At 43.7% G+C, this 11,772-nt stretch overlaps 1 protein-coding gene across 1 annotated transcript in view; it reads left to right on the top strand.

Annotated features, from left to right (window-relative positions):
* LOC103275569 (ceruloplasmin-like) overlaps positions 1-11,772 on the top strand; it is a 43,839-nt gene that overhangs the window by 25,591 nt on the left and 6,476 nt on the right. Inside the window, exons 12-16 of the mRNA XM_008072963.1 lie at positions 899-1,109; positions 1,843-1,982; positions 4,651-4,779; positions 8,006-8,112; positions 10,638-10,839. Of these exons, the coding sequence (XP_008071154.1) occupies positions 899-1,109; positions 1,843-1,982; positions 4,651-4,779; positions 8,006-8,112; positions 10,638-10,839 (789 nt within the window). The remainder of the gene's footprint in view (positions 1-898; positions 1,110-1,842; positions 1,983-4,650; positions 4,780-8,005; positions 8,113-10,637; positions 10,840-11,772) is intronic.

Consider the following 11,772-nt stretch of genomic DNA (forward strand, 5'->3'; position numbering starts at 1 on the left):
TTTTTTTTTTTTTTTTTAATAGAAACGAGGTCTCACTTATGTTGCCCAGGCTGGTCTCAGACTCCTGGCCTCAAGTGATCCTCCAGCCTCCACCTCCCAAACTGCTGGAATCACAAGCATGAACCACCACATGCTCAGCCTTTTGTAAGTTTTTGCCCAGATATCATTCTCCCATCAAGGCCTACTGTGATTGCGCTATGGAATTACTGCTCATTGCTCTCTCAAGCCCTCCCAACACACACCCAGAATCCTCAATCCTCCTTACACAATCTCCTTTTTTCTTTAATCCATAGCATTTATCATCTTTCAAAACCCATGAAAGTTACTTAATATGTTTCTTGTCTGTCTGTACAACACCCTGAACTATTAATTCTGAGAGCAAAATTTTTTTAACCTATTTTGTTCTCTGATGTTTCCCAAGTGCCTAGAAATATGTCTGATGCAAAGAAGAAACTCAATAAGTATATGTTGAATTAATGAAAGAATGAACGAATAATTTTACTATATTTCTTTTGGGGGTTGCTTCTTTTTTTTTTGAGTTGAAGTCTCACTCTGCCGCCCAGACTGGAGTGCAGTGGCCGCTCCCGGCCACCGCAGCCTCGACCTGCTGGGCTCCGGCGATCCTTCCGCCTCAGCCTTCCGAGTAGCCCGAATTACAGGCATGCGCTACCACACCCAGCTGATTTTTTGATTTATTGTAGAGATGAGGTCTCGCCTGCCCAGACGGGTCTCGAACCCGCGGGCTCAGGCAATCCACTCACCTCAGCCTCCCAAAGGCACGGGATTACAGGCTGAGCCACCGAGCCCAGCTTGGGGGGGTTGTTTCTTATGAGTGACTTTACAGGAAAAATAAATCTGAATGCTGCAATGCAGACGTGCCCTTCTTGTTTATCTCTAGGAAATTTTGATGTGGTTTGTATGACAACCGATCAATATCTAAAAGGCATGAAACATAAATACCGAGTGAGGCAGTGTTCAAAGAAGCCAAACCCTGATCAAACAAAGTACCAAGAGGAGAAAATTATTTACATCGCAGCTGTGGAAGTTGAATGGGATTATTGTCCTAGCAGGAAGTGGATGGATGAACTGCACCACTTACAAAGAGAGAGGTACCTACCTTGAGAGCTTGTCTCTGACGGGAAGGGATCATGCTCAGTCTTCCTCCTTTGCCTTTTAGTCTCGTGTGTGTGTGTGTGTGTATGTGTGTGTGTGTGTGTGTGTGTGTGCGTGTGATATATTTATTTGTGTTTGATATGGTGTGTGTATGTGAGATGGGTATGTGGGTGTGGTATGTGGGTGTTCAAGATATTCTCAATTATAAGTCGTTTCGAAATGTGCGTGTGACATTCAATTGCAAAGGACTTCAAATCTTTCTAAATGTCTACTTGACTTACTTCTGGGCGTTGTTTCTTACTGCCTCTCTCTTCACTTCTAGTTGTCTTCCTGTGTGTGTGTTACCATCTGATCCGACCACAGAGCATCATTTTGGCTACATGCAACATCTGGAATCAGTCAGATTTTTTAAAAAGATCTTCATTTGTTTCTATTTCCATCCTTCCAGGAACTTAAAATTAAACACACTGATTTCTGTAAAATTTTATTTCTTTCTCTAGTTTTCTCTCTATTTATTCATTTATCAAAACTAAAATGTTATCCCAAAAACATGTTTTAAAATATCTTGCTAGAATTAATACATATATATTAGGATTAATTTTTTTTAAAGATGACTTATTTTCTTAGGTAAAGCAACCTCTAGATATAAGAAGTTCTTCCATATGAGTTATTTGTCTAATTTAATGATTAGATTAAATAATTTGCTTTTTTGTTTTTATTTTCTTAAAGACAAGAAAGCATATACGTGAATAGAAATGCACCATTTCTTGGGTCTAAATACAAGAAAGTTGTGTATCGTCAATATGATGATATCACATTCACAAATCAAACAGAAAGAAATGAAGATGAAAAACATCTGGATTTACTAGGTACTGATATACATAAGATTGGTTTTCGGGTTTTTCCTCTTGTCCTCAATCAGTAGAAATTGTGGACATTATCAGACTCTCCTCTGACAGAGGAAAGTGTCTACAATTCAAACTCTACTTTGTTTGCTGATAGTCATTTTTCCTGGAAAAAGAAAATGGACTCAAGTATTGTTTCCTAAAAAGCAGAGACTATAGTAAATGAATGTGCTCAGTTTTAGATTACCATTCCTCTTGTCCTCAGAATTCAAGAATTCTAGATCTAGAAGGGACTTTAAAAGTAGCATGTAGGGATAATTTCAATAAAATTAAAAGAAATTCCAGGGAACCCTCATATAGTCAGGAGAAAAACTTCTTTTTTTAAATGTAATTGTAAGCTGGGCTTGGTGGCTCAGCCTGTAATCCCGTGCCTTGGGAGGCTGAGGTGAGCGGATTGCCTGAACCTGCGGGTTCGAGACCCGCCTGGGCAACTTGGCAAGACCTCATCTCTACAATAAATCAAAAAATTAGCCGGGTGTGGTAGCGCGTGCCTGTAGTTCCAGCTACTTGGAAGGCTGAGGCGGAAGGATCACCGGAGCCCAGCAGGTAGAGGCTGCTGTGGCCGGGAGCGGCCACTGCACTCCAGTCTGAGTGACAGAGACTCCAACACACACACACAAAAAAAAACACAAAAAAATCAAATAAATAAATGTAATTGTAGTGGGGTATGTTGGCTTACACCAGTAATCTCAGCACTTTAAAAGGCCACGGTGGGAGGATCGCTTGAGCCCAGGAGTTCAAGACCAACTGGGCAGCATGGTGAGACCCTGTCTCTGCCAAAAACAAAAAAACGAAAAATTAGCTGGGCGTGGTGGCACATGCCTGTAGTCCCAGGTACTTGGGGAAGCTGAAGTGGAAGGATCATCCAAGTCCAAAAGTTTGAGACTGCAGTGAGCTATGATCTAACCTGGGCAACAGAGTGAGACCTCAATTCAAAACAAACAAACAAACAAAAAACCAAAGTAAAATAAAAAAACAAAAAAGAAGAGGAGGAGGAGGAAGTATCTTCCTGCATCTTTTGTCGAAGAGCAAAGAAATATACATCCCTTTCTTCCTCCCTTAACAGATTAGCTAGGAAACCCATGAGTCACCCTAGGCACCCACATGTGACATTTCCATATGCTCAACACAGGTTTGAGTCCTGATATCTATGTGTCTGTCAGAGGTCATCTGCTGGTGTGAGACCCTGAGAAGATAGATTTACATTCTGATGAGAGAAACTTGTGCATGTCTTGGCTTCTCACCGACATCTGGAGCCTGTCCTTTTGTGAGCCCCAGAGGGAGGTTGTCCAGTTCCCACTGCCTTTGAATGGGCTTCTGTCTTTAGGATGTAGGATGCTGCTTTCTCAAGGATTCTGGCTGGATGCGTGAAGATAAACAACACAACACAACCCTCTAGATTCTATTATTATTTATGCAAAATGGAAACACTGTATAAAAAAGAAAAAACAAGCGAATTGTTTGCAAAGGTGAAACTGTCAAAGGACAAAGAGGCCCTGTCTTTAGCATCTAGCATCTACCAGGCAACCTCAGGACTCTGATCTGATTAATTACAGTGCAGGATTGGGGAGAAGAATTCCTGCTGTTTATTTCTGATCAAAACCATATGCTTCAAAATTTTTAGAGCCAATAATTCAATCTGCTTCCAAATAGAAAGAATATTTAAAATAAGTTTTATACCTGCAGTTCTTGGTTTCGATGGAAGAGAGAGAGTAAAATGAAGGGGTCATCAGTCAGTAGAAGAGAGGATAATACTGGGTCAATATGCAGTCCTTGCAACATCTCATAGTCCTCCACTAGAGTGAAAAGGCAGGACAGTAAAAGATGAGGTTGATCAAGAAAGAAAAGAAATAGCCGGGCTCGGTGGCTCAGCCTGTAATCCTGTGCCTTTGGGAGGCTGAGGTGAGTGGATTGCCTGAGCCCGCGAGTTCGAGACCCGCCTGGGCAGCGAGACCTCATCTCTACAATAAATCAAAAAATCAGCCGGGCGTGGTAGCACGCGCCTGTAGTTTCAGCTACTTGAAAGGCTGTGGCGGAAGGATCGCCGGAGCCCAGCAGGTCAAGGCTGTGGTGGCTGGGAGCGGCCACTGCACTCCAGTCTGGGCGCCAGAGTGAGACTCCAACTCAAAAAAAAGAAAGAAAAAAGAAAAGAAAAAGGGGTTTCTTTCTTTCTTTCTTTTGAGTCGTGGTCTCATTCTGTCACTGATTTTTTTTTTTTTTGTAGAGATAAGGTCTTACTACATTGCCCAGACTGGTCTTGAACTCCTGGACTTAAGCGATCCTCCCACCTTGGCCTCCCAGAGTGCTGGGATTGCAGGCATGAGCCATTGCACCCAGTCAAGAGTTTCATTTCTAAATTGTATCTTTTTCTAGACATTAACTGATGCTCATTAAAGTATGTTTTCTAACAAAAGGACTTATAAAAATTCTAGATAATTTTTTAGTCAAAATCATGTTTCATAAATCATGTTTCATAAACCATGATCTACATGTTAATTTTTTTTTTCCTTTTGGCTGCATGTTAAGTAAAAGGATAAGAATAAGTCACTGAATAAATACTTAAGAGGACAGATGGCTCCCAATTTAAAATAAATAACAATGACTCATATGCTTTCCTTTTCATATTCCCTAGGGCCATTAATAATGCTCAAGCCTGGTCAAATACTCCAAGTCATCTTTAAAAATAATGCTTCAAGACCATATTCTATTCATGCTCATGGAATGAAAACAAACTATTCTACTGTTGTTCCAACTCAGCCAGGTAAGTACTTGGAGAGTGAAAAATCCCTAGAGTTTTTATGCAGGACTATGGGAGCTAATGTTTTCTTAAACATTGGGTGCAGTCCCAGATGAGAGAGACCAGCAGACTAACAAGAGAGGCCTGGTGGAAGGGTTTGGGAGGGGAGTTCCTTCTGTAAAGCACATTTGCTTTCAGTGTGGGGCACCCTGGGCAAAACTGTGAAATAAGAGTATGGTCTTCAAGTTTGCTTCCCCGGGATAACTTTCTCCTCCAGGGTCACCCCCTTCTCCTCCCTCTGCACCTGTCCAGCTGCCAGGTATTCTTTTTTTTTTTTCTTTTGAGTCGAGGTCTCCCTCTGCCACCCAGGCTGGAGTGCAGTGGCATGATCACAGTTCACTGCAGCCTTGAACTCCCAGACTAAAGTGACCTTCCCACCTTAGCCTCCCAAAGTGCTGGGGTTACAGGTATGAGCCACTGTGCCCAGGGATTCTTATACTATGTTCAATCTTTCCAACTCAAGTGCTGACGAAGGAGTTGAATATTGAAGTAGGGTCCGAGGGCTTAAATCACAGACACCGACACAAAGTTATAAGTAACAAAGGAGATGTTTATTAGCCAGATACGGCCATGGCCAGATGACCACTTGCTGGATAATGAATTCCAAAGCAGGGCCCCTTCTGTAGCAAAGAATTGTCTTAAATAGCCCTTAACCGCATTCTGAAGGCCTGGGCTACGTGCATTGGGGACTTTCTTTGATCAACATTTCCTATCTCCTGCTGGCGCAGGCAAGTGAGCAAGTTCACAGAAGCAGATGTGGCTGGTTATGCTTGCATAAGCAGATTAGCTCTCCCAGTTAATTAACACAACAGAGGAGAAGTCTCCAGGAAGGGAGCTATGGCTGCCCTAGGGGTCAGGGACATTCTAGAAGCCCAGAAGTAGATGTTCCTTTTTTCAGTATAATATGCAGTGTGTGGGGGAGGGGACAGGGTAGGTTTAGGCAATGATGAACCCCATGTGCTAATATTCTGTGACATCTATACAGCATGCCATTTAGCATACTCAACTTGGAAGAAACTTAATGCTTTTAGTAAAAACGCAAACTCTGAGATGAAGGCATGTGTGCAGGTAGTGCTCTTGGGATGAACTACTATAGAAAGAAGAAGTAGGATTGGGGAGTGAGGCTGAGCTGCAATGCTACCTCAGCAGATGTCACAGCTAACTCCGTGAGAAGTCCTAAAGTTAGGGGGACCCTCAGCTGTCCTAAGCTGGAGTGAGAGCTGGGTCTGTATGTCTCTGTACCAGCTCATGAATGCAGGCTTGAGCAAGGTGGCTCTCTTGAGCCAACACCATCTCAAAAGGAAGCTGACACCTGCTGGAGCAAGAGTCCTTCGCTCTTGAGGGGAGATTTGAGCCGGGCATCAGAACATCCACCATAGTTGCCCACCAAGACAAGTCGTTTTGGAAATTAAGAGTATTCATGAAAGCCAAATTCAGAAAGGAAAGATTTGTGAAGCAGAGGGACTGGAGATAGCCTTTGATGGCGGGTGAAATAGTCCCTTTTAAAATTTTTTTAGGGCCAGGCTCGGTGACTCAGCCTGTAATCCCAGCAGTATGGGAGGCCGAGGTGAGTGGATTGCCTGAGCCCGCGGGTTTGAGACCCTCCTGGGCAACTTGGCGAAACCTCATCTCTACAATAAATCAAAAATTAGCCGGGCGTGTAGCACGCGCCTGTAGTTCCACCTACTTGGAAGGCCGAGGCGGAAGGATCGCCGGAGCCCAGCAGGTCGAGGCTGCAGTGGCCAGGAGTGGCCACTGCGCTCCAGTCTGAGTGACAGAGTGAGACTCCAACTAAAAAAAAAAAAAAATTTTTTTTTTAATTTTTAATATTTTGTAGAGATGAAGTCTCATTATGTTGCCTATGCTGGTCTCGGATTCCTAGACTCAAATAGTCCTCCCACCTCGGCCTCCTGACGTGTTGAAATTACAGGAGTGAGCCAGCACATCTGCCTCTCCTCCCCCCCCCCTTTTTTTTGAGTCAGAGTCTCACTCTGTCACCCGGACTGGAGTCAGTGACACGCTCCCGGCCACTGCAGCCTCAACCTGCTGAGCTCTGGCGATCCTTCTGCCTCAGCCTTCCAAGTAGCTGGAAATACGGGCACACACTACCATGCCTGCCCAGCTTATTTTTTGATTTATTGTAGAGACGAGGTTGCGCCAAGTTGCCCAGGTTGGTTTCGAACCCCTGGGTTCAGGCAATCCTCTCGCCTCAGCCTTCCAGAGTGCTGAGATTACAGGCTGAGCCACCGCACCCGGCCCTCTTTTGTTTTTAAAAGCAGACAGTCCTATAGTGGTGCCAACATGAATCTCCTCCCGAGGAAGTTGGCATATCAGCCCTCTGTACTGATTAGTCAGGACAGGATCAGATTACATACATTCCACAAACACTGAGTACTGCACCTACTATATGCCAGGCCCTGTGTGGTGTGCTGGAAAGTGAGAGTACTAGGTAGATTGCTAAAGATTTGGAAGCAGCCGTGGGCCTGGTTAGTGGAGGGGGAAGACCATATCACAGGAGCTTGGGGAAATGAACTCAACCCTCTGGAAGTGGGAGATATAGGATTATGGGGAGGCAGAGGACCAAAAGAACGTTACTACAAGAGTCTAGAATTAAAATTCAATAGGACTAATAAAACAGTGTTGGAGGCAGGAAGAAGTTGCATGTGAGCTGCAAATCAGAAGTTCAGACCTGGGATTCAAGGCTTTGTCACATTGACTAATTACCACATTGACTAAGGTCACAGAGCAAGAAGAAGTGAAACCAGAAGTGTAAGCTAGGTCTCTGCTGCTGAATATTTTTATAGCTGTGGTGTTTGCTCATTATCTGGTACTCCATAAGAAGTTTGATTTAGGCCAGGCACGGTGGCTCATGTCTGTAATCTCAGCACTTTGGAAGGCCAAGGCAAGGACTGCTTGAGCCCAGGAGTTCGAGATCAGCCTAGGCAACATAACAAGACCTTGTCTCTACAAAAGTATTTTTAAAAATAGCTGGGCGTGGTGGCATGAGCCTGTAGTCCCAGCTAGTCGGGAGGCCGAGGTGGAATGATCACCTGAGCCCAGAAGGATGAGGCTGCAGTGAGCCGTGATTGTGCCACTGCACTCCAGCCTGGGAAGCAGAGTAAGATTCTGACTCAAAAAAAAATCTGATTTAAAGGGCTCTGTTTAAACACACTTTATTTGCCTATTTCAGGAGATATTCAAAGATATACCTGGCAGATTCCTTATAGAACTGGGCCTGCCTCACAGAACTTTGAGTGCATACCTTGGTTTTACTATTCGACTGTGGATGTGGTTAAGGTAAGCTTCAGCTCATATCAAAATTTTTATCCTATCTTCTCCTAGAAATTATAATGGAGGGAAGAAGGAATTTATTATTGTGTTTTAAAAATCTTAGTTATGTGTATACTTTCTATTAAGTAATCTAACTATTGCTCAGCTTTTATTCTTACGTAGGTCTGCATTTTTCAAGCTCAAAATAAATTATTACATGATGATTACTTAGATTTATGATACTTTACAAAATCTTACTGTGAATTAAAAAATATATTTAAGTATGCAATAATTTACTGTACTTTGTTCCACTGAATATAATTTGGATTACAGAAAAGACAGTCCCCAACCTTTCTGGCATCAGACTAGTTTCGAGGAAGAGAGTTTTTCCATGGACAGTGGTAGGAGAAAGGGCATGGTTTCAACTGTACTTTGTTCTACTGAGTAGAATTTGGATTACAGAAAAGACAGTCCCCAACCTTTTTGGCATCAGAGACAAGTTTCGAGGAAGAGAGTTTTTCCATGGACAGTGGTGGGAGAAAGGGCATGGTTTCAGGATGATTCAAGCACATTATAGTTATTATGTACTTTATTTCTATTATTATTACATTGTAATATATAATGAAATAACTATGCAAGTCACCATAAAGCAGAATCAGTGGGAGCCCTGGACTTGTTTTTCTGCAACTAGATGGTCCTATCTGGGGCTGATCGGTGACTATGACACTCAAAGTGTGCTGCTTATGTCCAGTCTACTCCGTGATCTCATTTTGTTTGCTGTCACTGCAGAAAACCCTGCTTCGCCGGGCTCGGTGGCTCAGCCTGTAATCCCGCACCTTTGGGAGGCTGAGGTGAGTGGATTGCCTGAGCCCGCGGGTTCGAGACCCGCCTGGGCAGCGAGACCTCATCTCTACAATAAATCAAAAAATCAGCCGGGCGTGGTAGTGCATGCCTGTAATTCCGGCTACTTGGAAGGCTGAGGCGGAAGGATCACCAGAGCCCAGCAGGTTGAGGCTGCGGTGGCCGGGAGCGGCCACTGCACTCCAGTCTGGGTGACAGTGAGACTCCAACTCAAGAAAAAAGGAAAAAAGAAAAAAGAAAACCCTGCTTCACAAAGACAGGATGTTGGAAATGGAAGCAGCCTTTTCGGTGCTGATCTGACAAGAGGCAGAGCTCAGGCAGTACTACAAGCGATGGGGAGAGGTTGTTTCTACAGATGAGCCTTTCACTTGCTCTCTGCTCACCTCCTGCCACACACCTGGTACCTAACAGGCCAAGGACTAGTACCAGTCTGTGGCCTGGGGGTTGGGAACCCCTGCTCTAAGGAGTTTAAAAATTACATGATTTGCGCACAGTGTTTCACGTCTGTAATCCCAGCACTTTGGAGGCTGAGGCAGGAGGATCGCTTAAGGACAGGCAATTGAGATCAGCCTTGGCAACACAGTGAGACCTCATCTCTAGAAAAAAGTTTAAAAATCAGCTGAGCTTGATAGCGCGCACCTGTAGTCCCAGCTACTTGGAAGACTGAGTTGGAAGGATTGCCTGAGCCCAGGAGGCTGAGGTTGCAGTGAACCATGATCATGCCACTGCACTCCAGCCTGTGCAGTGAGACCCCAACTCAAAAAATAAAAAAAACCCCAAAACTCCAAAAACCATGATTAATGAGAAATATACACATATTATTTGTGTGTGTGTGTGTGTGTGTGTGTGTGTGTGTGTTTGGTGTGTGTGTGTGTAGATGATAGATAGATGATAGACATTTAAAACCCTCAACTTTAGAGTTCAAGTTTACTTGCACTCAAAAAAGAAATAAAATGCAACACAAGTCCTCTCTTTGAACTCTTACCTCAGCCCACTCTCTGCCTGGAACAAGAATCTAAACAGAGGTTAAATCCAAAAACAAAATTAAGATAAACAAAGCAAGGATCCCAACTAAATGCTGCTAGGGACAAAGGCACGGAGGTGAAGGGTCTGAGCCCTTTAGACTTCCCTGCCAACCAACTCCAATGCCAGAAAACTCTCATTAAAGCCACAGCTCTGTTTTTATAATTAAAACTTCAAAACTGGAGCTAAATCCACTGAAGAATGTATCTAAAAACCCCTTTCAGAAGTTCGTTGTTCTCTTGGGACTTCAACTCTAATGAGTGGGGTTGAAATTTTCATCAAAGATTGAGCATGCCAAACATTTCATTCTTCACTCTCACACTGAGAACCCTAGTGATTAAAAACTCAAGATTTAGCTGGGTGGGTTGACTCACACCTGTAATCCCAGTACTTTAGGAGGTCAAGGTGGGAGGATTGCTTGAGCCCAGGAGATTGAGCCTGCAGTGAGCTGTTACTGTAACACTAGTGACAGAGTGAGATCCCGAATCCAAAAACAAAAATTTCTATTTTATCTTGATGATCAGGAGGAAAAAAGTTAAAATAAAAACAATATATTTATTTTAACTTGGGATCTGACCCAATTAAAACTAATCCTTGATTTTACCTCTTTTGTTTGGAGGAAATTTTTAGCTGTGGCCACAGTTAATAATCTTGCTTTGCCTCCTCAGGATCTTAACAGTGGACTTGTAGGCCCTCTAGTCGTATGTCTCGAAGGCACAAAACCCAGCATAGTTCACCGTGTTCTTCACTTCATGAATTTTGATGAGAACGAATCCTGGTACTTTGAAGACAATATCAAAGCCCTTTCTCCAAACCTGACAGAACGAGATAGGAAAAATGCTACTTTTATCCTTAGCAACCAAATGCATGGTAATGTTCACACACTGACTCACCAACTGTAGCCCACAGGTTGCTCCGAGCAAATGAAACAGATAGAGATTCACATTTGCCCAGCTTGGCACAGTTTATAGAATACAATTCCACAGAGCTGTGGTCTAGATCACGTAGGCCAGGGGGCAGCAAGTTGTTCTGTAAGGAACCACATAGTACAGAATTTAGGCTTGCAGCACTGTGCTCTAAATTCTTATTTGCAAGGTTTAGAAAGGTTTCGGGATAGGGAGGATACATTTGAGTTGAGTATTTAGGGCTGCATAGGAATTTGTCCAGCAGGAAAGAGGGGAAATGGCATGCCAGGTAGATAGAAGAATATGAGTTAAGTCACACAGCATTTGGGAAGAAAGAGTCCACAAAACTGTGGAAGACTTCAGATACACTGTTAAGAATTTAGACTTGATCTAAACCAGGGTTTCTCAACCTCTTGACATTTCAGGCCAGCTAACTCTTTGGTGTGAGGGGGTGGTCCCTTGTATTATAGATGTTTAGTAGCATCCATATCCTATACTCACTAGATGCCAGTAGCAACTCCTCACAAGTTATGACAACCCAAAATATCTCTAGACATTGCCAAATGTCTCCTGGGGGACAAAATCCCCTCCTGTGAAGAAGCATTGTGCCAAAGGCACCAAGCATGCTGAACCAGGGCAGGGCAGGGATAGATGTGTCCTTTAGGAACAACTCTGGCAATCATCAAGGCACTTGTACCCCAAATGTGGTCCATGGACCAGCAGCTTCAGCATTATTTGGGAGCTTGTCAGAAATACAAGCTCCCAGCTGGGTTCGGTGGCTAAACCTGTAATCCCGCGCCTGTAGGAGGCTGAGGTGAGTGGATTGCCTGAGCCCGCGGGTTCGAGACCCGCCTGGGCAGCGAGACCTCATCTCTACAATAAATCAAAAAATCAGCCG

Source organism: Carlito syrichta, unplaced genomic scaffold, assembly GCF_000164805.1.
Source record: "Carlito syrichta isolate Samal-C Ts95f unplaced genomic scaffold, Tarsius_syrichta-2.0.1 Scaffold315561, whole genome shotgun sequence".
Classification (NCBI taxonomy): Eukaryota; Metazoa; Chordata; class Mammalia; order Primates; family Tarsiidae; genus Carlito; species Carlito syrichta.